At 52.2% G+C, this 23,827-nt stretch overlaps 11 protein-coding genes across 11 annotated transcripts; 9 read left to right on the top strand and 2 right to left on the bottom strand.

Annotated features, from left to right (window-relative positions):
- Positions 1-203: 203 nt before the first annotated feature.
- DSM5745_01224 (DUF952 domain-containing protein) lies at positions 204-663 on the top strand (the record flags this gene model as incomplete). The annotated part of the gene is made up of 2 exons (XM_026743240.1): positions 204-488; positions 547-663. The coding sequence occupies 2 exons, from the start codon at positions 204-206 to the stop codon at positions 661-663; spliced, it is 402 nt and encodes a 133-aa protein (XP_026609085.1).
- An 837-nt stretch (positions 664-1,500) lies between these two features.
- Positions 1,501-3,393, top strand: DSM5745_01223 (putative IMP dehydrogenase; the record flags this gene model as incomplete). Its single annotated transcript, XM_026743239.1, has 3 exons — positions 1,501-1,690; positions 1,747-2,055; positions 2,252-3,393. 3 exons carry the CDS (start codon positions 1,501-1,503, stop codon positions 3,391-3,393), a joined length of 1,641 nt encoding a protein of 546 aa, XP_026609084.1.
- Positions 3,394-6,673: 3,280 nt separating this feature from the next.
- DSM5745_01222 (NUDIX hydrolase) lies at positions 6,674-7,980 on the top strand (the record flags this gene model as incomplete). Its single annotated transcript, XM_026743238.1, has 3 exons — positions 6,674-6,921; positions 6,976-7,328; positions 7,382-7,980. 3 exons carry the CDS (start codon positions 6,674-6,676, stop codon positions 7,978-7,980), a joined length of 1,200 nt encoding a protein of 399 aa, XP_026609083.1.
- Positions 7,981-8,138: 158 nt separating this feature from the next.
- Positions 8,139-8,827, top strand: rps21 (40S ribosomal eS21 domain-containing protein; the record flags this gene model as incomplete). Its single annotated transcript, XM_026743237.1, has 2 exons — positions 8,139-8,302; positions 8,593-8,827. 2 exons carry the CDS (start codon positions 8,139-8,141, stop codon positions 8,825-8,827), a joined length of 399 nt encoding a protein of 132 aa, XP_026609082.1.
- Positions 8,828-9,560: 733 nt separating this feature from the next.
- On the bottom strand, positions 9,561-11,164 carry DSM5745_01220 (phenylalanine--tRNA ligase subunit alpha; the record flags this gene model as incomplete). The annotated part of the gene is made up of 2 exons (XM_026743236.1): positions 9,561-9,654; positions 9,708-11,164. The coding sequence occupies 2 exons, from the start codon at positions 11,162-11,164 to the stop codon at positions 9,561-9,563; spliced, it is 1,551 nt and encodes a 516-aa protein (XP_026609081.1).
- Positions 11,165-12,246: 1,082 nt separating this feature from the next.
- DSM5745_01219 (N-terminal L-serine N(alpha)-acetyltransferase NAT4) lies at positions 12,247-13,224 on the top strand (the record flags this gene model as incomplete). The annotated part of the gene is made up of 2 exons (XM_026743235.1): positions 12,247-12,319; positions 12,437-13,224. 2 exons carry the CDS (start codon positions 12,247-12,249, stop codon positions 13,222-13,224), a joined length of 861 nt encoding a protein of 286 aa, XP_026609080.1.
- Positions 13,225-13,269: 45 nt separating this feature from the next.
- DSM5745_01218 (GPI-anchor transamidase subunit GAB1) lies at positions 13,270-14,743 on the bottom strand (the record flags this gene model as incomplete). Its single annotated transcript, XM_026743234.1, has 5 exons — positions 13,270-13,508; positions 13,558-14,180; positions 14,229-14,431; positions 14,482-14,546; positions 14,602-14,743. The coding sequence occupies 5 exons, from the start codon at positions 14,741-14,743 to the stop codon at positions 13,270-13,272; spliced, it is 1,272 nt and encodes a 423-aa protein (XP_026609079.1).
- Positions 14,744-14,990: 247 nt separating this feature from the next.
- On the top strand, positions 14,991-17,159 carry nop7 (mRNA-binding ribosome synthesis protein NOP7; the record flags this gene model as incomplete). Its single annotated transcript, XM_026743233.1, has 3 exons — positions 14,991-15,012; positions 15,069-15,167; positions 15,253-17,159. 3 exons carry the CDS (start codon positions 14,991-14,993, stop codon positions 17,157-17,159), a joined length of 2,028 nt encoding a protein of 675 aa, XP_026609078.1.
- Positions 17,160-17,567: 408 nt separating this feature from the next.
- Positions 17,568-19,148, top strand: DSM5745_01216 (uncharacterized protein; the record flags this gene model as incomplete). The annotated part of the gene is made up of 1 exon (XM_026743232.1): positions 17,568-19,148. The coding sequence occupies one exon, from the start codon at positions 17,568-17,570 to the stop codon at positions 19,146-19,148; it is 1,581 nt and encodes a 526-aa protein (XP_026609077.1).
- Positions 19,149-19,356: 208 nt separating this feature from the next.
- On the top strand, positions 19,357-21,225 carry DSM5745_01215 (uncharacterized protein; the record flags this gene model as incomplete). Its single annotated transcript, XM_026743231.1, has 1 exon — positions 19,357-21,225. One exon carries the CDS (start codon positions 19,357-19,359, stop codon positions 21,223-21,225), a length of 1,869 nt encoding a protein of 622 aa, XP_026609076.1.
- A 701-nt stretch (positions 21,226-21,926) lies between these two features.
- Positions 21,927-23,646, top strand: DSM5745_01214 (NAD-dependent succinate-semialdehyde dehydrogenase; the record flags this gene model as incomplete). The annotated part of the gene is made up of 4 exons (XM_026743230.1): positions 21,927-21,983; positions 22,039-22,126; positions 22,198-23,467; positions 23,529-23,646. The coding sequence occupies 4 exons, from the start codon at positions 21,927-21,929 to the stop codon at positions 23,644-23,646; spliced, it is 1,533 nt and encodes a 510-aa protein (XP_026609075.1).
- Positions 23,647-23,827: the final 181 nt, after the last annotated feature.

The raw sequence follows: 23,827 nt of genomic DNA, 5'->3' as shown, positions 1-23,827 counted from the left end.
GATCTCTACTCCACGGGTAAATTATCCTAAGCCTGTTTTAAGATACAACGTTGTGATCAATCCCATGGTCAAGGAGCAGGACCAGGTAAGGTCCAGCCTTGGCATTCGTCCCCTCATCAACGCCCCAACTTGCATCTTCAACCTGCCCCTCTTTCCAGCCTCACATCCAGCAATTGCACTTCAGCACCCATAAAATCAACAAAATGTCCGGAAGCGAGCCATCCTTTCTATATAAACTTGTCCCATCCACAGCCCCCGTGCGGGAACCCCTTCCAGACCGTCTCCCCGTCAGTGAGCTCGACGAGAAGTCTGGATTTGTGCACCTGTCCACAGCTCTTCAGGTTCCCAACACCTTGAAGTTCTTCTTCAAAGACGAGCCCCTCGTCTATGTGCTAAGGATTCCCTACGACCGCGTAGCACAAGACATCCGATTCGAAGACCCCGAGGGCCGTGTATGTGGACCGCGGCCAGACGAGGGCTTATTTCCAGTAAGCTTAAGCCAATGTCGCTTCTTCCACCGCATTCCAAGGATTAACACGGGTGTAGCATCTCTACAATGGCCTTAAGCTTGGGAAGGATGAAGTTGAAAGCCTAAGCATATGGACTAACGAGGGCGGATGGGACAAACAGCTCGCTGCGGCAAAGCCGTGGCTTCGGTACTGAGAGAGTGCGTCTACGTCGCTTGTCAATTGAGGATATAAATCGTGGCATCGTCTTGATATCCTTTGAGGTGTTCGCTTCTTCGCTCATGTTGCATAGCATCGTCAACGCTTGGTCAACGGTCATATGTGGATCGATTGAATATATCCATACCTCCATGACAGTCTCCTAAAGCTCTACGGTCTTTCCGCGTGGATGGCTCCTGAGGCATCTGGTCACACTACGTACACCTACATGATGCGGTACCTTCAGAGTACGGAGTACTCAGGCGGGGAACATGCAGTGCGCTGCATAGTCCGCGTCATTCATGGATGCATGGGTACTGGAAAGCCTATCGGATGCGATCTCCGCCAGCACACGCGACAGCTGTACCGTGTCCGTTTACACCTGCACCATCTGGAAACTGACTCGGTCGTCGAAGCAGTACATTATTGTTCGATATGTGTCTATATTGCCCTGGCTGTGCTACTATTTTACCTTTTCCACCAAGTTGGTCTAGTCTTCAGTACCTGAGAGCGCCGATACCGGTGGGGGGATTGGTCATCCCCCCTCCTTCACCGCCTATGAAAATTTCGTCCACAGCCCAATGAAATGAGGCAGCTGCGACCCCGCTACGCCGCATTCGGCATGGTCCAATCTGAGCTAGCGCGGCGGAGAGTGTACAGCCAATTTTTCTGATCTGAATTTTTCTTCTTTTTTTCTTCTTCTTTCTTTTCTTTGGGAAAGGAAGACCTTCTCCATCAGCAGAACGTTTCTATCGTCGATCTGTTGATTATCATCTTTTATTTTATATACATCTACGTGTTCTGATAGAGACCGTAGACTCTTCCTATCTTCAAAATGCCGATTGCCAACGGAGACGCTCTGGGGAGGGCCATGAAGGCCGAGTTCCAGGACCACACCAAGGCTCTGGAGATCCTGGAAAAGGACTACCAGATCAAGGACGGTCTTGATGTCGACACTCTGCTTGACTCCGACAAGCACGGTGCTCTCACCTACAATGACTTCCTCATTCTGCCGGGATATATCGGTAAGCCGCGCGCTGGTCTCCCAAATCCCGGTCAGTGACTGAACATGATGGCAAAGGCTTCCCTGCTTCCGATGTCTCTCTGGACACGCCCGTCACTAAGCGTGTCACATTGAAGGCCCCCCTTCTCTCCTCGCCCATGGACACTGTTACCGAACACAACATGGCCATCCACATGGCTCTTCTGGGTGGCTTGGGTGTCATCCACCACAACTGCTCTCCCGAGGATCAGGCGGAGATGGTCAGGAAGGTCAAGCGTTACGAAAACGGCTTCATCTTGGACCCTGTTGTGCTCTCTCCCAAGGCTACTGTTGGAGAGGCCAAGGAGCTGAAGGCTCAGTGGGGATTCGGCGGTTTCCCTGTTACTGGTAAGTTCAACTGCTCGTCTTTGTCTTTATTTCTTTCCATGATGATTCCCATCTTTTCTATAATAACTTTCGTTCCACCGAAGCGACGAGAGTTGCAATGTAGAGAAACAGATTTAATCTGATCCTTCATTGAAAATATATGCTATGTCTACGTTCGCAACGGCAAATCAGTTATGCTAACTGGGGTTGCTTTCAGAAAACGGAACTCTCCGCTCGAAGCTCGTTGGTATTGTCAGCACCCGCGACATTCAGTTCCACCACAACCTTGAGGACTCCGTCACTGCCATCATGTCCACCGACCTCGTCACAGCCCCTGCTGGTACCACCTTGGCCGAGGCCAATGAGGTCCTTCGCAGCTCCAAGAAGGGAAAGCTGCCTATTGTCGATGAGAACGGAAACCTCGTCTCTCTTCTCTCCCGCAGCGATCTGATGAAGAACCTCCACTACCCTCTCGCTTCCAAGCTGCCCGCCTCTAAGCAGCTGATCTGTGCCGCTGCTATCGGTACCCGTGAGGAAGACAAGAACAGACTGAAGCTCCTCGTTGAGGCCGGTCTCGACATTGTCATCCTTGATAGCAGTCAAGGAAACAGCATGTACCAGATCGAGATGATCAAGTACATCAAGAACACATACCCCGAAATCGACGTCATTGGCGGAAACGTCGTGACTCGTGACCAAGCCGCGGCCTTGATCGCTGCTGGTGTCGATGGCCTGAGAATTGGCATGGGCAGCGGCAGTGCTTGTATCACACAGGAGGTCATGGCCGTCGGCCGTCCCCAGGCTCTCTCCGTCCGCCGTGTCACCCAGTTCGCTGCCCGCTTCGGCGTTCCCTGTATCGCCGATGGTGGTATCCAGAATGTTGGCCACATCGTCAAGGGTCTCGCCATGGGTGCTTCTACCGTCATGATGGGCGGTCTTCTCGCCGGTACCACTGAGTCTCCTGGTGAGTACTTCGTCAGCAACGAAGGCCAGCTCGTCAAGGCCTACCGTGGCATGGGCAGTATCGCCGCTATGGAGGACAAGAAGGCCGGCGGAAACAGCAAGGACAGCAAGGCTAGCAACGCTGGAACTGCCCGCTACTTCTCCGAGAAGGACCGCGTCCTTGTTGCACAGGGTGTCGCCGGTTCCGTCCTCGACCGTGGCTCCGTCACCAAGTTCGTTCCTTACCTCGTCGCTGGTGTCCAGCACTCTCTGCAGGACATTGGTGTCCCTAGTCTCCAGCAGCTCCACGAGGGTGTCGATAACGGTACTGTCCGCTTCGAGGTGCGCAGCGCTAGCGCCATGGCCGAGGGTAACGTCCACGGCCTGCACAGCTACGACAAGAAGCTCTACTCTTAAGTGTAAAATCTGGAGTAGTTGTTTTTCTTTTCGTTTCTTGTAACCCTTCTTGATTTTTATTAATCCATGACGACATGTTACTTCCATGACTCGAAAAAGTATGGCATGAGGTTTAGGAGTTAGACGGAATACACATCTGCTTGTTCTTCAGTTCGAATTAAATTTCCCCGTAAATATCCCTCATTCTTGTTACACTCGCTTCCCCATTACGGGACCTACGTCCAAAGTACCCTTCGAAGTACGTACCGTCCTCAAAGCGAGTGTTTCATTTAACCAAATCTCTTCCATGTCCTCTCCTCTCTTTGTCAATTATCGCAAAGACTTGACCGTCATTCCTCTGCCTGAGGTACACGATCGTGGTAAAGACCAATTCCGCATCAAACCTACGCCGTCCACCTCATTCTTAGAATAGCAAACGTTCCCCATTTCCACCCTTCACCTTTGAATCTGCATCATAATTGCATCACCATATTCTTGTCCCGTCGGGAGTCCCAGCTGCGTACTTTCAGCATCGCAATTCACCCGTGTCCACCGCATCTCGACCAACGCAAAGACGGAAGCCTCAGAATGCCGCCTCCGAATTATCTCGAGCACGATGTGATCACCGGGCTGGATGCTCTCCGTCAAATGCTGAGAGCAAGCTCGACAAGATGTGGACGCGGTTGCGTTCCGAACGCCCCCGATTTGAGTCAGGCATGATGCCCAGTCTTGGCTACCTTGTTGGTATGCTGTGGGTATCGACGACTGCGGCGGGATCCCAGAACTTCTCGTGCCCTGCGAGTGTGTTTCCTACTTGTAGCTTACGAACCTAGCTAGGCATAGGCAAATAACATCTGCTACGGTGAGGATTGGAGAAGATCTTGGTTATCTTTGAAGCACAGCTACCCTGGCTGTGCCATGCACACGACTTCCCGGCTCTCGCCGGTCCTCGACCTCAATTCGCAATGCTTCCTCTACCGGTATGGCCCGTCGTAGAGGCGAACATTCGTAACCATCCGTACATAAGGACGAGATGGGAGGGAGGGCACTCCGTAAAACCTCAAAAATGTAGAGGGAAAAGAGTGTGTCCCGGGCAGGGCCTTGGGGGGTGCAAAAGCTGTGTTTTGTTAGTATGGTTCAGTGTATAGATGTATTGTATGGTTTGCGGTGTGTCGCTTCGTTCGGAGGATAGGATCGTTCGGAGGATAGGATCGTTCGGAGGATAGGATCGTTCGGAGGATAGGATCGTTCGGAGGATGGGATCGTTCGGAGGATGGGATCGTTCGGAGGATGGGATCGTTCGGAGGATGGGATCGTTCGGAGGATGGGATCGNGGATCGTTCGGAGGATGGGATCGTTCGGAGGATGGGATCGTTCGGAGGATGGGATCGTTCGGAGGATGGGATCGTTCGGAGGATGGGATCGCTCGGAGGATGGGATGGTTCGGAGGATGGGATCGCGATGTGGATGCGGAAGGGTATGAAGGTGATGAGTTGGGTGAGCTTGGTGATGACGGACCAGCTGGACAAGGACAACGGAGATGAATTAGGTGAGCTTAGTGATGACGGACCTGCTGGACAAGGATGGAAGAGGTAGCTGGAGGATGACGGAGCCAGCAGAGGAAGAAGAGAAAGTGTGGAATTGCGGAAGGATATGGACAAGGGAGATGAATTAGGTGAGCTTAGTGATGAGACGCACCTGCTAGACAAGGATGGAAGAGGTAGCTGGAGGATGACGGAGCCAGCAGAGCAAGAAGAGAAAGTGTGAAATTCGGAAGGATAAGAGGTGGATCAGGAATGAGCGGAACCCCTTCCTCAGTCATGAATCTCACAGTATCCCTAGCGTCATGCTGTATGCCACAGAGCCCAACGTCTGGATAGCAAGGTTGCCGTCGACTTCGCATCGAGATACAAGAGTCAAGAGACCGCGCGTCCATCTCTTGACATCTCCTATCACGATGGTCAGACCGACTCCGATCGACTTCCCAACAAGATACAAGAGCCGAGAGATGCGTCCATCTCTGGGACATCTTCTATCGAGAAGGTCTGAAGATCAACAACCAAGCACACCAGACGCCTCAATGCTCGACCTAGCGACGATGAGGCTGGAAGTCTAAGCACAATCAAGTTCAGAACGGAGACACTTGCGTATGTCCGTTCGTCCTCACTTGAAGATCCGAAGACTTGACAGACTAAAGTCGCTAGGCAAACGCATTGATAAGGATGAAGCAACTGCATGACGTTAGTAGATGACCGACAAGATTGCACAACAAAAGGAAGGGGGAGAAGGGGGGTCAAGGAGAAGGAAGAAGGATGGAGGAGGGAAGAGGAGATCGAGGTTGAAGGAGAATTAAGTAGACGGAGGCAGCAAGGTTTGGCCTGACTCACTGCTTGTTAATCAAAAACTCCATCTGCTTCCATGCCCAACTGCTGCCTGCGGCGGTTATCTCCCATTGGACCGGAGCCGGGCATCAGTTCCTGAAAGTCAAAATGTCGGCGAGAGCAGGCAGCGAGATGGTGAAGGTTCACGGAGGAGCGTTCCGGACCTGGAGTTGACGACCCGGGAGTCGCCGTGGAAAGGATAAATGCGCTGCAGTCCCGAAATTCTCCTGACGAAGCTTCAGGTTGAGGCTCCAGGATGACGTTCGCTTTTTGTGATAGATCGCTGTGCCTGCCTGCCTGCCTGGACAGACTGAGCGGACTAGGGCCAGTCCTGCCTTGGCCTCGACATGGTCATCCCTCGTGGCCGCCCCAGACATCAAGTCGTCTATTCTGAAACACCTGGACCCCTTTGCCATGTGGTGCTTATTGATAGTAAGTTGCTGTTGTTGGCCGTAGGTTCATACTGTCTCGCAATCTAACTTCGGCCTGCCTTCCAGGATTCTCGAATCACGTTGCCCGTGCGACTTGCCGACATCATGGCACCTGGACCTGAGCTCCAACGAATTGAAGGCTTACGCTGTTTTGAAGCAAAGGCTTTGATGTTCGACATGTCGTGATATGCATGGGGAGAAACTAGGGCTGATATCAGGTGGGGCTCGATGCAGATATAGAGCCAACGCCAGCTCATCCCAGGCCCATTCGTGCAGTGCTTGATCTCCCTCTGATCAGGTATAGCCTCCGACCGTGCTAAATGTTAGTCAACATCTAGATGCTCGTCTAGATCTGAATTTGGTACACCGTCTGACGCTGTCCGGTAAACGCGGGGTTACCGAGGTTCCGCTTCGGCAGCCAGAGTTGATCCTCCAACGACCGACACGCGACGATCGAGACTCATAGTCAATCCATAAAAGCCCTCGGCCATGAACCCTGTGACCCCTGTGCATCGATCAGCCGCCTGGCTATACAGTCGTCAGCTCAACCCTGTCCAAGGCTTATTACCCTCAAGTCCACAACGATCCCGGCCAACTTCGACTCCTTCCTGGATCATCATTTCACAATCCTGTCTCTCCAGGTCGAGTTCATCTACGCCACAGTCACAGTCGGCCACATCTCAGAATATGCCGCCCAAGCAAAAGAAACAACCAGCCGAGCCGAGGCCTAGTTCGAGGTAAGTGGCGGTTGCCCATGTCGCAGCGCGAAAGCAGACGCTAACTCTGCCCAGTGTGGTCTTGATATCACCAAAGAATGAGATACTTCTTCTGCATCGCGTCCAAACATCCACGTCTTTCGCATCAGCCCATGTGTTCCCTGGAGGAAATCTATCTCTCCAGGATGGGCAGTGTCCGCCTCCAGGAGATGTGAAGAGACATGAGGATGCGCCTTGGTATCGCAACGCCGCTATTCGCGAGTTGTTCGAAGAGAGCGGGATTCTCCTCGCCAAGGACCAAAGCTCTGGTAAAATGATCGCAGTTGGAGAAGAAGAACGCCAGAAAGGCCGACAGGTAATCCATCAAAAGCAAACGACGTTCTCAGATTGGTTGAGGAGGCAGGATGTTTCAGCTGTGCCAGATATAGGTTCGGTGCCATTTCTCCTTTTTCCCTGAGTGCAGGCAGCTGATGCAAGGTAGACAACCTAATTCCCTTCACACGATGGGTAACTCCAATAAATGTCCCAAAGCGCTACACTACGCAGATGTATCTCTATTTCCTGCCCTTGCCACTCGAGTCAGAGCAGTCGCTGTTGAGCGAGATACCGGCGGAGGGCGAGCGTGAGGAAATTCAAATTCCCACAAACGATGGGGGAGTCGAGATCGCCGAAGCACAATTTTTACCTGCATCTGAATGGCTTAGCAAAGCCGCGCAAGGCGAGATCATCCTCTTTCCGCCGCAGTTTGTCTTGTTGAAACTGGTAGCTGAGTTCCTTGATAAGGAGCCCCGGACATCCTCGGCAGATGAACTGCAGCAGCGACGCACGCAGCTGGTAGAGTTCGCACATTCCGGGAGCCCTCCATGGACGGAAAAGTGCATTTCTCCCAAGGTCGGCAAGTATGCAGAAGACGGGCGTGCTGTTCTGACATTGGAACACCCTGGCCCAGAGCTGGAGGGAACAGATCGCCAAGGGGAGTCGGAACGGGCGGTGCTCGTGCGATTCCAGAAGGGGAGTGCCCGCGAGCTCAGCCTCGCCTGGAAGAAGGATATCTTTCCCGGAAGGAAGAGCAGTCTTTGATAGAAGATAAACCACAAGATAGTAATGCCATAGTTCTCTGTATTGACACCTGAAATCAAAGGCACGACACAGGTAGAACGAGAAAACTAAAGCCACCGCCACAGCTGGGCCAAGAGCCGTGCCACAGCCGGGGCCCACTAACCCTCGACAAAAATCACATGACCCACAGAAACCGGCTGCCCGAAATCGCGGCAGGCCAAAAGTTCGACAACGACCGTCCAGCCCAACCCGCAGCGCACCCTCGTCTATCACCGTTCGTCGTCGACCTCAGACAACAGACTACCGCCAAAATGGAGAACGAGAAGGGAGATATCGTCGACCTGTACGTACACCTTGTGCAGTTCCTACTCTGTTGGACATTTGGACCTTGAATCGGACCGTGAAGGAGAGCGAGGTGGGATGGGATGGATATCGGACAACAAGACGTGAGAGGCATATTCACTCTCCGAAAGAGAAAGATTCGCATTGAACAATTTTTCGCCCGATATCTCAGTCCATTCCGTCCGCTCTTGCTCTTCTCAAACCCTCGAAAAGAGATTCTAGTGAACATCAGGAAATCCGGAAAAGCGCAAAGCAATTACCACCAATAACTAACACTTCCTCTTCTCACAGCTACGTCCCCCGCAAGTGCAGCGCCACCAACCGCATCATCAAGGCCAACGACCACGCCTCCGTCCAGATCTCCATCGGCAAGGTCGACGAGAACGGCCGCTACACCGGCGAGAACCAGTCCTACGCCCTGTGCGGCTTCATCCGTGCCCGCGGCGAGAGCGACGACTCGCTTAACCGCCTCACCCAGCGCGATGGCTACATCCGCAACGTCTGGACTGCCTCCCGCCAGCGGTAAATCTGCGTTTCTGTGAGGGATGGGTGTTTAGGTGGTGAGTTGCTCGCTTGTTCAGAGTTGTTCTTTTGGGAGGGATGGAAGGCTAACACTGGTTTTCCGCGGCGTATAGGAATGAAATGAGATGAGATGATCTGTGGTCAGATTCTACGCTACCGCTACGCTACGTCTGATACTATGTTCAGTTCAGTCTTAAAGAATTAAAATTTCGAATCCATTTCATTTCCATCCTATTTTCTTTTCTTTTTATATTTCGCTGCAGTTTCCTTGTCTTGTGCTTGTCTTTTGCTATACCGGCGCTCGATACCTCCTCACCCGGGACTGGATTGAATGTTCTCGCAACATACATCTGCTCCTCCCCATGAGCGAGGAGGTAGAATCGTAATCAACTCATCTACTGCCGAAGATTACTGGCCGCCTGCTGAAGAGCCACTGCTGCAGAGTTGTGCGCTGGGGCACAGATACGGGTGGGACATTGCGTGCTTAAGATAGTGGTCCGCCGTGTGTTTAATTTTTAGGCTATTTATATTGAGCCAGGTATATGGATACCCTACGTAGGAAAGGGGTTAGTTTACGGAGTAATGAAAATGATAAACTTCGGCAAGCCATGGCTCTCCATCTTTGTGGTCGCGCACTCCTACTGAAGTCAAGGTTGAAAAGGGTATATCATGCTTATTCTTTTTCAAGATCTCTATGTTCGCCAGGTCGGAAGTGTAAAATGCAGAGTCACTCAGATCTATTCCTTCTCCAATCTGACAGCCGGATTCGTCTCGATGAAATTGAGGTCGACCTTGTGGCCGAGCAGTTCTCGGATGTTGCTCACCGCGTACCTTTAGAAAAGTTAGCCTACTGTCGCCATATTATGTAGTTACGCCAGACTTACTTGATCATCGTAGGTCTCTCCAGACTGAGACCCCATCCGTAAACGCGCATGTCCTTGGGAAGACCCATAGGCTCCAACATCTCCGGTCGGAACATACCGCTGTTTCCGATCTCTACCCACTTGCCCAGCCCGTCGTGGTAGCCGAAGATCTCCATAGAAGGTTCAGTGTAAGGGTTGTAGGCGGGCTTGAAGCGCAGCTTGTGGATGCCCATCTTGGCGAAGAAGACCTCCATGAAGCCGATCAGACCTCCTAGGGTCAGGTCGAAATCGGCAATGACACCTTCGATCTGGTGGAACTCCGCCAAGTGGGTGGCGTCAACGGCCTCGTTACGGAAGACACGGTCGATACTGAAGTACCGCGCAGGTCGTGGGTTAGCGGCGAGCTTGTGCAGCATGTACGTCGAGATAGAGGTGGTGTGTGTGCGGAGAACAAGGCGCAGCGACTCGTCGGCGCTCCATGGGTAGCGGTAACCAATCGATCCGTACTTGCCATTCTCGTGGACTTGGCGAACGTTCTCCCAGTATTCTTGGTAGTCTAGTTTCTTCTCCTCGCCGGTAGATTTGAGTACTGGCTTGGGGCGGTGGGGGTCGTTCTCGGGGTCTTCGCGGGGACGGTCAGCGGTAAGGGGATCGGAGATGTAGAATGTATCCTGAAGATCACGAGCGGGGTGCTGTTGAGGCACAAAGAGGGCATCGAAGTTCCAGAAGCCTGTCTCCACGAAGCGGTTGGTCGGCATCTCTTCGAAACCCATCTCGAAGAAGATGCTGCGGAACTCCTGCTTAACCTTGTTGAGGGGGTGGAAAGCTCCGGACGGAGTAGCCGCACCCATGGCCTTGAAGTTGTAGGGCTTGAAAGTAGCGGTCTTCCATGATCCGTTTTGGAGCATGTCCGCCGTCAAGTCGGTCTCTTCCTTGACCAGCTCCTTGGCGTACTTGGGGCCCTTGGTAATCTTGAAGGTGATGACCTTCTTCGGAAGGACGAGCCTGCGCTTCTTGAGTTCCTTGAGAACGTTGGCGTCCGACACGGTCTCGCCCCGCTGGATCTTCTTAACGTCGTTTTGAGTGTCGTCAACAATGGTGTCGGCTGCCGCACGGAGGACGTCCTTATCCTTTTTAATCCATCCCTTCTTAAAGGCGCTTCCCTGTCCGAGCTGGGCGTTTTCCTTTCCGACGACTTCAGGCAGCTCTTTGATCTTCAGACCTTCCATAGCAGCAAGCACTGCCTGGTAGACCCTCGCTTCGTGACTGCCATTGGCTGCGACATCCTCTCCCTCCTTTGTCACAATCAAAGCCTCGCTGTTGAATGTTTCATATTCGACCATCAGTCGTGAGGCGAGCCGATCGAGCGCCGCCTTGACGGTTTGTGAGGGGACGGAGGGGAAGGCTTCGTTGGAGAGGATCGGCCCTTCGGACGCGGACAGGGCGTCCAGAACGGGGTTTGTCATATCAGTCGCCATGATTGCGGTTGGATATCACGGCGATTGACCGGCGTGAGCGAGAAGGAGGGGCGATAGAGAGGAGACTAGGGCTTGGGATATTGTTGACTCAAAGCATCCCGCCCACTTCTTTTTCGGCCTCAAAATTACGGCGGGGCAGTCGTGCCAAGTGCGTCATCCCGTGACTGCCCCGCCATTTACTTCTCACTGTTCTGTCCCGAATCCACGTCGATTGGGATACTTTCAATCTGCTTGTATACTATAGCTTCTTCTCCCTTATCCGATCATAATGATTCAACATAATCAACAAACTAAATGCATACTTCAATGGATCCTTCTCCTTCCCACAAACTGATGTACTTCGGCTGCAGTTGTTAGAACACCTATTTGCTCACGCTTGGTTTTATTAAGCATGCAATCAAGGCTTAGACCCAAGGTAAGATAACTAAGGGGGTAGTAGCCCTGTTTATGCTCATAGGACATGAGTATGTACCTGAGCACGCAATAACGAATCGGCCATTGCGCCATCACTATCTACATAGCATGGCTGAAGCTTGGGCACATGGTTTCGTTCTACTCTGACAGTATGTTGAACTAGCGATGCTAAAAAAAAAATAGCTTTTCAACCCCATGAGATTGAGAATGCCGTCGAGGCTGCCTTGCGTGCGGGATACCGCCACATTTGCGCTGCTGCTTGTTGTTTGATAACCCTAATTACTCAAATATATAACCGTAGCACCCTCGACAAGAACATCAAATCGGCTTTGGGAAAGCTCACATCAGTCCGATAAACAATTGATCTTCTCGTCGGAGGCACGGCTGAATAACTTATCGTATGTCAAATTGCTTAATAGAGTTAACTCTTTCTTGTCAAACGGGGTATACTTCGGGAATCAAACCCAGCTCCGACGCGGACGCGAAGTATCCCCGGGCCATCATCATCAACTTTTGTTCTGCATCAAATTTCCATACAACACATTTTTGCAGAACTACCAGTTAAAGCCTGATCCAGCTATTAGCTGAACTATATTACACGCACACCATCCCCGCAAATACTAGACACGCCGTGACGCCACCGCGAAATCATTTCCCAGTCATCCACTATGCCGAAAGTTCGCCGCGCGACGCGAGATCTGGAGGACAGGTTAAAGAAAAAGCTTAAGAAGTCTAGTTCCGGTAAGTATTCTCTTGCATCCTCTTGGTTCGATTGCTCTTCCACGGCGCGGAAGCTCAACAACGCCATAACCACACGGCTGTAAGGTTGAACCGAATATGGTAGCTAACGGCTCGCAGGCAAACCAACATCAACATCAAAACCAAAACCAATTCCTTTAGTGGAGCGCACAAATGCGTTATCTCTGGAGGAGTTCACAGCATTATACATCCCGCCATCGGAACTGAGTTTCCAGAAGACGAAAAGGAAGACAGCACCCGCAGGACATTCAGACCTAACACCCAAACCACAACCCAACGTAGACGTCCCTCAAACTCAAGAGGCCACCAGAGTCGTATACGACCTCTCAATCTACACAGCAGCCACAATTCCCGCCTCTGAGCTGGCCCTATGCTTCCGGCTCATTGAGCTCACGTCATCAGCCGCATATAAGAGCTCCAGTATGGGCTGGTCACCGGTCGAGAAGAGGAAGGAAATGAAACTCCCTGACATGAAGTATATGGTTCTGCGACGGCGTTCAGCTGCAGTGGACGCGAACGCTGTGCCCGATGAAGATCGAGATGCAGGTGAAGGGAATGACTCGACCGGAGACTTCGCAGGTTTCCTCGAATTCATGGTCACGTACGAAGACGGATACGAGGTACTCTATTGTTATGAGATCCACCTTACCCCCCAGGTCCAGGGGCAGGGATTAGGGGAGGCGTTGCTAGAGCGGTTTGAGAAGATAGGACAGCGGATTGGAGTTGTGAAGGCGATGTTGACGGTTTTCAAGTCGAATAGCCGCGCGATCAAGTTCTACACAAGGGTGGGGTACGAAGAGGACGAGAACTCTCCGCGGCCGCGCAAGTTACGGAATGGGACAGTAAAGGAGGCTGATTATATGATTATGTCCAAAAGCTTGCGCTAGCAACTATCTAGACTTCGATGGACATTTTTATAGATGCGAGTATATTTACACTTGTTTGACGGTCTTGCCGCGCTTGTCGGGGTTCTCCTGCTCCCATTCGTCGCGGAGGGCGGCGAATATTGTATCAGCCAGGATAAGCGAAAGGCCTAGACTCCATACTAGGGTGATTGCATAAAAGAAGTTGGCGTTTCCCGAGCCCGCGTAAATCCAGAGGTGGTAAAAAGCGGGGCCCAGTAAAGAGGCGTAGAGAAGAGCCGACACGGAGAAGAAGGTGTAGCGCATTACTAGTTCGGTTAGCATTCGTAACGAACAGAGGAGAACGGGAATGCTCACAAGGGAAAAGATGCCGGTAGAGCGGGAGAACAGCAAAGTACAAAGAGGCATCTGCAATGCTGGGATACGGCTTGAAGACTGCAAAAATCCCCAATAGTGAGGTAACGACGAATAGAGGCTGTCGGCGTAGCCGCACAGAAAGACTGCCAGCGTACGCTGTAAGATGGAGCCAGAAGACACCGAGGAAAAAGTCCCGGAAGGAGTCGAAGATCTCAATGAAGAAGTACCACCAAAGGCCAATGTTAGGCGTAAGGTCCGGAACAAGCAGCTGGAAACCGTACGTTGCGGAGATAAGAGTCGGAAAGTCGCCAATAATCAGGAGAGAAATGCCAAGGAGTGCCAATATGCTAGAAAGAAAGACGAGGAAGTGTTTAGCCACGAACAGAACTGGGGACGGAGGGCTTGGGCTGCGCTGGGCGTGTCGATCATAGCAAAGGAGGACAAGCGGGATGAACAGAAGGGCCGGGTAGATCGACAGGTACGACGCAAGTCCTAGTGCGAACATCGCATTGAGGCTTTGACCTTGGACGGCCGCGGAAAGGGCATAGAGGATCCCGGTCGAGGTGAATACTGCGGTTGAGCGGCCAAGGCAAGTTGCAATAGTGAAGGGGTTAAACAGGAACCTAGTTCATATCAGCGTCATGAATTCCCATTATCGGCGATTTCCGTACCATGCTGCGACCACAGCGCCGTCCCACTTTATTTGTTTCCTTATTGACGTGTACAGTCTCCCGGACACTGCCTGAGCGGAATCGGAAATGGTTACCAAGGCATTCGCGTTAAGCAAATCGATCAGCGAGTAGAGGAGCGCGGTTGGAAGAGGGTACTGATGGGCGTTCGGCAAAAGCGAGAATATTGGGAGTAGAAGGGGCGCCTTTGTACTCAGTTAGCAAAGCTCCTGGGTGCTCGATCCTCGCGACTTACTTGGTGGAAGACGCCTCCGTCGTAAGGTGACACATTGCGGTTATAGAGGAAGAGGCCTTCTTGGACTGTACACATATGTCAATAGGTGTCCATAGTTATCAGGAAGGCTTAGTATCTTACGTCTCTTGAAGCTGGTCACTGGCGTCGAGACCTCCACTCGGCCAGTCAGTAAGTCGGGCAGGGAGGGAAACAGGAGTAGGAGGAGAAGCCGCAAGGCGAGAGCGCCTCCGAACACAGCGGCCTTCCTGCGATCAATAGGCATAATTACTTGTATCAACCGTCGAGGCCGAGCAATGCAGCGCAAGAATGGCCCTTTGATGCTAGAGGGAATTCATATGAAAGTGGTCTGCACTCCACCTGTCCCTTGTCCGCGATTCACGTGCCAAGACTCCGCGGGCGTTCTGAGCACGGGCCACCCGAGCTTTTCTGCGGAAAAAAAGTTCAAATTTTTGGAGGACCAGAAGCCTTTCCTCCCATCTTTCATCCATTCTACCACCGACGTCGCAATCATGGCCAAAATCAAGAAGAAGGGTACGGAACTGGTACTCATCGTGCTTATGCATCAAATTCTAACTTCCGCCTCATAGGAACCTCTGGCCAGGCCAAAAACTATATCACCAGAACCCAGGCGGTGCGCAAACTCCAGATTTCGCTGCCAGACTTCCGTCGACTATGCATCTTCAAAGGTTTGTGTTCATTGCATCTACCATACCCAGGACATAGCGAACATGTATCCTGGACGGCAAGGCAAATACTAATGCAATCGCGCAGGGATCTACCCCCGTGAGCCTCGGAGCAAGAAGAAGGCCTCTAAGTCCGCTACTCAAAACACGACCTTCTACTACACAAAGGATATCCAATACCTTCTGCATGAGCCATTGCTCCGCAAGTTCCGTGAACAGAAGGCGCTTGCGAAAAAGATTGCTCGATCCCTCGGTCGTGGAGAAGTCGGCGATGCGGCCCGCTTGGAGAAGAACCATGCGCCGAAATTGTCTCTGGACCATGTCATCAAGGAGCGCTACCCGACCTTTATCGATGCCCTCAGAGATCTCGACGATGCGCTGTCTCTTCTTTTCCTCTTCGCGAACCTGCCGTCTACCAACCATGTCCCGCCCAAGACTATCGCATTGTGCCAACGGGTCACTCACGAATTCCAACACTACCTGATCACAACCAACTCTCTGCGCAAGTCTTTCCTCTCGATCAAGGGTATCTACTACCAGGCGACAATTCAAGGCCAGGATATCATGTGGCTGGTTCCTTACCGGTTCGTGCAGCGAGTCAATGGTGATGTCGATTATCGAATTATGGCTACGTTTGTAGAGTTCTACACCACCCTTCTTGGATTTGTCAACTACCGCCTGTACTCCTCGCTCGGTCTCCGATACCCCCCAAAGTTCGACACTCGCCTGGACGAGAATGGAGCAGAATTGGCAGCTTTCACGCTGGAAGGGCGCACAGTCGGAGATGCCCCGAAGGCCATCGAAGCCGCGAACAAGCCCTCGGGCGATGCCGCCAACAAAGAAGTCTCCGCTAAGATTCAAAAGAAGGTCGACAAGGTTATCAAGAAGGCCGGTTTGGATCAGGTTAGCGATGAACAGCCCACTGAAACAGCGGAGGAGGTTACAGACGAAATCGACAAGTTCGAGACGACGGCGCCCGAGGCCGACACCCTCCCTCAGCCTGACTTGAGCGGCGACCAGGCTGGCTCGCTCTTCGCCCCATTCACCTTCTACATTTCCCGAGAAGCCCCCAAGGCCCCTCTTGAATTCATCCTCCGTTCCTTCGGCTGCAAGCGTATTGGATGGGACACTGTTCTCGGAGGCGGTGCTTTCACTCACAACGAGGCCGATCCCCGCATCACACACCAGATCGTGGATCGCCCGTCTCTTCCTGAGTCCTCTCTTCCCGCTATCCCCAATGCTGCGGATGGCGAAGGTGCCGTGCAGACTGTGAAGCCCGGCACTCGGGTTCCTGGCCGAACCTACATCCAGCCTCAGTGGATCTGGGATTCCATTAACGAGGGCAAGCTTCTCCGCCCCGATCTGTATGCGCCAGGCGCCACTCTCCCTCCCCATCTTAGCCCATGGGTCAAGTCCAAGAAGGGCGGCTACGATCCTCGCGCCAGCTTGGCCGAGCAGGAAGAAGAAGGCGAAGCCGATCTAGATGAGGAGGAGGAGAGCGACGAAGAGATGGAGGAAGCTGGCGAGGATAAGCCGGCCGCCGCCGTGACCAAGGAGTCCGAGTCCGAGGACGAATCCGTTGACGGTGGTATGGACGTTGCCGTCACCGACGACGAGGAGGATGAGAGCGAGGAGGAAGAGGAAGAAGAGGATGAGTTCGCGGGCATCGAAGACGCCGATGCCGGCTCTGAGTCAGAGGACGAGGAAGAGACCGCCCGCACTCAGCACCAGAAGGAACTCGAGGCCGAAGCCGCCGGTCTTCCGTTCACCTCCAATGGTGCTGCCGACGAGTCAGCAGCCAAGAAGAAGCAGGCTAAGAAGCGCGCTTCCAAGAAGCGCGAGGAGGAAGAGGAGCTCGAACGACAGAAGATGATGATGAGCAGGAAGAAGCGCAAGCTGCTGGAGAAGATGATGTACTCGAACAAGAAGACCGCGGATGAGGCTGCCAAGCTGCGCTCCAAGCGAAGAAAGGTTGAGAAGGGTGCCGGAAAATAATTGAGGAAGCATTAATCAAAAGTTAGGTGATACAATGATATCCATCGATTGATATGGGGATTGTTGGTTAGGTAGTTAAGGCGTATTTGATCTTTCGTGTCATGTCTATAGACTCAGCAGCGCTTCTACATAAATTGCAGTTTAGAGTACAGATGAGTGTTTCCTCACGATTCTAAAAAAAACGCAGTAGACTGTTCTCGGCGGAGGTGATACTCATCTTTAGGCTCGTTCTTATAGCCCTAAGTACCATTTTTTTCATGACAGCCGATTGTCAGGAAAATGTCACCGTGGTTACGAGCCCCTGTGGGTTTCCCGCTCAACCAACAACATCCTTCCCTCAGACGAATTTTTATATGTCTCAAACGTTCTCAAACAATCGGGGCCCTTAAACTGACTGCGTACTTGACAATGGAAAGCGACTCAGACGTTGCGATAGAAGATACCCTCTCAACCCTGAGAGACGCACCAGCCTGCGACTTTCTAGCAAAGCACCACCACAAGTTCTACTTGAAGAACCATGACCCAAAATTACTCGACAGCGCTATCCTCTGCGCGCGAAGGGCAGTTGAAGTCTGCTCTTCCATGAACCCGCTTCTACGCACATGCTGCTTCCGCGCCGCCAACTACCTTAACTTGAGACATCGGCGCTCAAACGAGCCCTGTGATGCCGACCTTGACGACGCGCTTAAGTACTTAGAGAAGGCGGCGAATACGTTACTTGATAGTGAGAGCGTGCGCCAAAAGGCGAAGCGGCTAGCTGTCAAGGCAGACTGCCACTTCCGCCTATTCCAGGCTGGGAGGTATGGGGATTTCAGCAAGGCGCTATATGCGTTTGACGAGGCTTTGAAAATCTGGAAGGAAATTGGTGATTGGAAGAAGACCGCTCGAACTCTATGGGATATTACGGCCCTTCACGCGGCCAAATTCGACAAGGACTGGAACAAAGATCTAAGTCTTCTGGACCTTTCCGTGGATTATGTCGACAAGGCAATTGAGGCATGTGGTGAAGACAGTGAGCTTCGAGCTGAGCTTTTGGGGGACAAGATTAGGCTCCTGGAGCGCCGAGCTGAGCATAACGACACGAAAAAAGAACAAAATTACAAGGCAGCCTTCGAACTCGCCGAGTGGGTTATACGCGAATGCGGCGACCCGGAGCAGAACCCCAAGAGCATGATCATGAACTACCAACGCTGGATTAAAGATCCGTCCCTCAATCTGGAAGCATTGAAACAGACCATGGCCCCTTCGCAATATTATGGAGCTACCTTCCCACAACGAGTTTATGATGCTACGTTCAAGGTCCATGAGGCCTCAGAGAAAAACTTCCATGACCAATACCAAACGGCTCTAAGAGCTGCAATTTGCCAGGGGCCAGGGCTCAACTCTGCCATATATGCACAAGAACAGCTTGTTGCGCATCTTCTGGAATCGGTGAAGGACAAGGACCAAGGTGAACAGCAGGCGGAAGCCCTGGATAAATTGGCTTTATTACAGCAGCTACGCTATGAAGAGCGTCGTGGAATGAACGATTTGCTCGGAGTGGCTGATAGCTTGAACAAGGCCGTGTCAAAAACATCTGATGAGCATACTAGAAAGCTTCTTGAGCGCCTTCGGCGCGCTGCTAAATGGTATGCAAATTCACATGATAAGGTTGGATCCCTAAAGCAGACCGAATGGGTGGAGAGAGGAATAGCAGCGGCCCAAACAGCAGTTGATGTAGCAGAGGGCGATATGACTATAAGCAACCGGGAAAAGGCAGCAGCTTACAATCTCCTCGGCCACTGTCTGGTCGAGCAATTCGAACTGGACATCGAAGATTACGATGTGATTGAAGCCGCTATTGAAGCAGGCCAAAAAGCGGTTAAGCTGATGGAAACGAACGAAGACAATGAAAGCGACGAGGCTTTCAAAGAAGAACGGGAGGGATATGACCAAGATTGTGATCACTGGATGGAGCGAGAGAAGGAAGCGACAAAGTGGGGCAGATAGCACGTGCTTATATGCAAACAGTACAAACCCCATATCTTATCGTCAACTTTATCTACAAATCTGCAAACCAGCATCCTCGCCGTGATTCTAAACACTCCAATATCCTCGCACAAGGGTGCGAATACGAAGGACTTCATGCTTGAAATATCGTCCTTTTGAGAAGCTTGTATAAACCGGCCGCTGATTCCCATGTCATGAAGTTCGAGGCATGTCCTTCTACTCGGACAGCCAATCACAATCAGGTGTTCCTCCATCTGCACAGCGGTATCGATCTTTATTTGGCGGTTCTAGCCAGGTAACTGTTGATGAGGGCCACTCTTTACCCTACAAAGAAGAGGAAGCCCTAAGTCAACTTGACGGCGCCGCTGCGTCCGGCCCAAGCCTTCAGTATGGAGAGTCCCACGATGATCTTGACTACATCCAAACCAGTGATGTGGAATTGTCCACTTCCCCAAGGAAGGGCTTTACTATTGCCCGCTCATCACCGGGCTCGCGTGCAAAATCTACCTTGAAGACGCGAGAAAGCCCGGAGGGTTCTACTTCGCCTCCATATCGCCCTAACAGACTTAACCACAGGCCAAGTCTGTGGTTGAAATTGACAAGAGACGATAGAGAGATTGCGGAAGCTTTACGAGAGACTGTTTCCAGGGACTTGGCAGCGCATTTGTACAATGCGCATGTCATGCAGTCGCAGGGGCTTGCGAACACAGACCAATTGGATGAAGATGACACCAATGACGACGAATTGACCCACGACGACCTACTAGGCATCCTTGATGAATGGACAGCATGGCCTATGCCTAGCGACGAAGTCCCACGCGCGGATGAGCGTCTTCGACGGTTGGAGGATGATAGATGGACCTTCAGAATGAAGCCAGATGCACGGCCAAGTGCAGAGCTTGAAGAGTGCATCACGGCGTTCCTATCGAAAATAGCAAAGGAAAGGTTCCAGTCAAGGGAATGGGCTGCGTTAACGGCTTCAGACAGCAAAACAATTCCCCAGCCAGAAAACGATACGGCCAAGTCTGACAAAAAGGAAGGCCAGGCCGATACGAAGGGCAATGAAACCACAGACTGGGAGGATGAAGAGGAGGGCTTGCGACGGCCTCTTCGCCCGATCGCTCAGATAGATGACGATGAATCGCGCCGAAAGCTACGCCCACTTGCTCGAAATGTGATTGCCCATTTCGAAAATCTGCTGGTGGGACTTCACCGTTTTCACGGGGCGTCGCAATCTGATGATGGTCGGTCGAATCGAAGCCGATCAAGAGGCAGGGGGCGTGCACGGAGTTCCTCGTTGGCATCTGATATGAGCAGCTCCTACTCCAGGAACATGCGAACAGAGGATGACTCGGAAGTCCAGCACCACACCGATAGAAAACTTGACAGGCGGGCTTCATCTTCTGGAAATCAGCGATCACAGAGGATGGCAGGGAGAAGCTACTCGCGGGGCCGCAAGCGCAGACGAAGAGCATCCCAATCATCTCAGCAGAGTGGCACTCGCGTTGAGAGTGCGCATAGTTTAGGACGCGGAGCACGTTCCACATCGGCCAACAGCACTGGTCGAACAGAGCTAACAGACTGGAGGGATGTGGCAGGTGTTGCCTCTATGGTAGGCTTGCCGCCAGCCGTGCTTCGGCGTGCCACAGAGAGATTTTCTGCTTTAGTGGGCGAAGACGTGGAATTCCCAACGTTTTATGGAGACCATGACCAAGCCGTCATGGACGATATGTTTGACTGGACATCTACAAAAGACGAGATGGACCTCGATGAGTCTCCTCCACGTTCGGCGCTCGCAAGTCGTGGTACGTCTATTGGAAAGCGCTCTGCTTCGCCGGCTGGCAGAGTTGTTGTCAGAGCCAACGAGAGGGCACTGTCTTCCAGAGACAATAGTACTAAGAGGGAGCATATCTTGGTGTGTCCTTTCAAGAACTGCCGCCGCCATGAGAAGGGATTCTCTCGAACATGGAACTTAAATCAGCATCTAAAAACGATGCATCCAAGCTATCGACCAAAAGACAAGTCACAAACCCGCAGCGGCGCGCAGTCTGGATACGACTCAGACAGGTCCGGATGACAACCTTATGTTGAAGTAGTCTCACTAAGACGCCAGTCACGACGCATATGATGATACCCTAACAATGCATCCGTATCTCATCTTTCTTTTTCGTAAATGGCTATACTAAGAGCATCGCACAAAAGGCCGAGCACTGTCGGCAACTTAGACCAATAAAATGCCTTAGTACACGCTCTGGCCTGCAGCAGATGAAGGGGAGCTAGCTTAGCCGTATCCACTGGCTAATAGAACAGGCGTTTCTCATCGCAAAATGCCTGTGTTATTAGCCAGTGGATACGGCTAAGTCTGGAGCTAAGCGATAAGCTGCGGTATGATAAACCAATAACGGAACAGGACCCTCGGCTCACCATGACGTAGAGGAATTGGAGAAAGTTGCATAAGACAAGCTTGAGGGTTCTCGACGTTCTTCAAATCAGTAAGCAGAATCGCATATTCCTGTCCGATCTTGGGAGACCTAGTCTAAGTGATTGGCATTCCTTCTCGGACAGCGCTACCGCAATCGACTAATCTTCGCGGCCGGCTTCAAGTCAAGAGCTCCAACTCGCTTCCGAAACCTAATAGAGGGAAAGCAAACCGCTGTGCGGTCTTCTTCGGTCTTGTTCCCGACCGGGTGACCAGGAATCGAAAGACATAAGATGGACAGGATTACACGTTCTCTGTCTAGGCAATTATTACGGTCACGACCTCGTTATCCCTTCGCTATGCCTTCTCACAACAACGCCCAACGGCTCTACACGACGGACTACACAGTGCCTCCGGTGAGTAGGGCCTTCTCAAGCGCTTTCGGAGCTTCAGCTAACGAGGCTTTTGCAGCTGAAAGACAAGTCACTATTCATCCAGAAAGCCTTTGTCAATGGCGAGTGGGTAGATGCCGAGTCCGGAAAGACATTCGAGATCCACGGTATGCATGCGCAAACAGCTTGCGAAACTGCCAGCAGCGGACGTATATGCTAATCATTGACCATATTTCAGACCCTGCTACCGGAAAACTGATCGGAAGTTGCCCCGAGTTCAGCGCATCAGATACCGAGAAAGCCATCCAGGCGGCCAGCGAGGCCTTCCCCAAGTTCCGCACAACCCTCGCCCGTGAGCGAGCTCGGATGCTCCGACGATGGTACCAGCTCATGGTCGACAACGCTGAGGACCTGGCAACATTAATTACGTGGGAGAACGGCAAGCCCCTCGCCGACGCCAAGGGCGAAGTGAACTACGCCGCTAGCTTCTTCGAATGGTTCAGCGAAGAGGCACCCCGAATTTACGGCGACACTATCCCAGCCTCTGTACCCGGTAACCGCGTCATCACCGTCAAGCAGCCCGTCGGCGTCTGCGGCCTGATTACGCCATGGAACTTCCCCGCTGCTATGATCACCCGCAAGATCGGACCTGCTCTTGCTGCCGGTTGCACTGTGGTCACAAAGTCACCGGGCGAGACTCCATTCACAGCCAATGCCCTCGCAGAGCTGGCCAAGCGCGCCGGCATCCCTAATGGTGTCGTTAACATTGTTACAGCTATGAAGAACACCCCCGAAGTCGGTGAGATGATTACGACTCACCCAGAGGTCCGCAAGGTCTCCTTCACGGGCTCCACAAACGTCGGAAGACTTCTGATGAAGCAATCCGCATCGACTATCAAGAAGGTTTCCTGGGAACTCGGCGGCAACGCGCCCTTCATCGTCTTCGATGATGTCGACGACCTCGACGCCGCAGTCACTGGCGCAATTGCCTCGAAGTTCCGCAGCTCCGGCCAGACCTGCGTCTGCGCAAACCGCATCTACGTGCAAAAGGGCATCTACAACGAATTCGTCCAGAAGTTCGTGGAGAAGATCAAGAACTTCAAGGTCGGGGCTGGTTTCGAGGAAGGCGTTACTCATGGACCCGTTATCCACGATCGCGCTGTCGACAAGGTCGACGACCATGTTCAGGACGCCGTCTCCAAGGGCGCCAAGCTTGTTGCTGGTGGTCAGAGACGATCTGACCTCGGCCCTAACTTCTACGCTCTCACCGTCCTGACGGATATGAGCAAGGACATGAAGATTGCTTCGGAGGAGACGTTCGGCCCTGTGGCTGGGCTGTTCCCGTTCGAGACGGAGAAGGAGGTTGTTGACCTCGCTAACAAGGCTGAGGTCGGTCTGGCTGGATACTTCTTCAGCGGGAACGTCAAGCGCATTTTCCGTGTTGCTGAGGCGCTGGAGGTTGGTATGGTTGGTGTCAATACTGGGTTGATTAGCGATGTTGCGTCTCCGTAAGTTGCTCCCTTATGTGTCCTGTCCTCGGTGCTCAGAGCTAACTGTGTTTCTGTTTAGATTCGGCGGTGTCAAGCAAAGTGGCTTTGGCCGTGAGGGCAGCAAGTATGGCATTGAGGAATTCATGACGATCAAAAGTGTCACCTTTGGTGGAATGGGTGAGCCTCTGCAATCGTGAGAATATATGGATGTATATTTTTGGCGCTGTTTATACTTATTTATGATACAATTGTACGAATGAACATAAATACATGTTTTATTACAGGAGTAGTGAGTACTCACTTCGTGCCTACTAAGTCAGTACGTATATCATATACTACGGGACGCTTTAACAGACCAGCCTTGACGAACCGAGGAAC

The sequence above is a fragment of the Aspergillus mulundensis genome, assembly GCF_003369625.1.
Source record: "Aspergillus mulundensis strain DSM 5745 chromosome Unknown scaffold_0, whole genome shotgun sequence".
NCBI lineage: Eukaryota > Fungi > Ascomycota > Eurotiomycetes > Eurotiales > Aspergillaceae > Aspergillus > Aspergillus mulundensis.
Note: the sequence above shows the minus strand (reverse complement) of the source record. Positions and strands in the feature narration are given on the sequence as shown.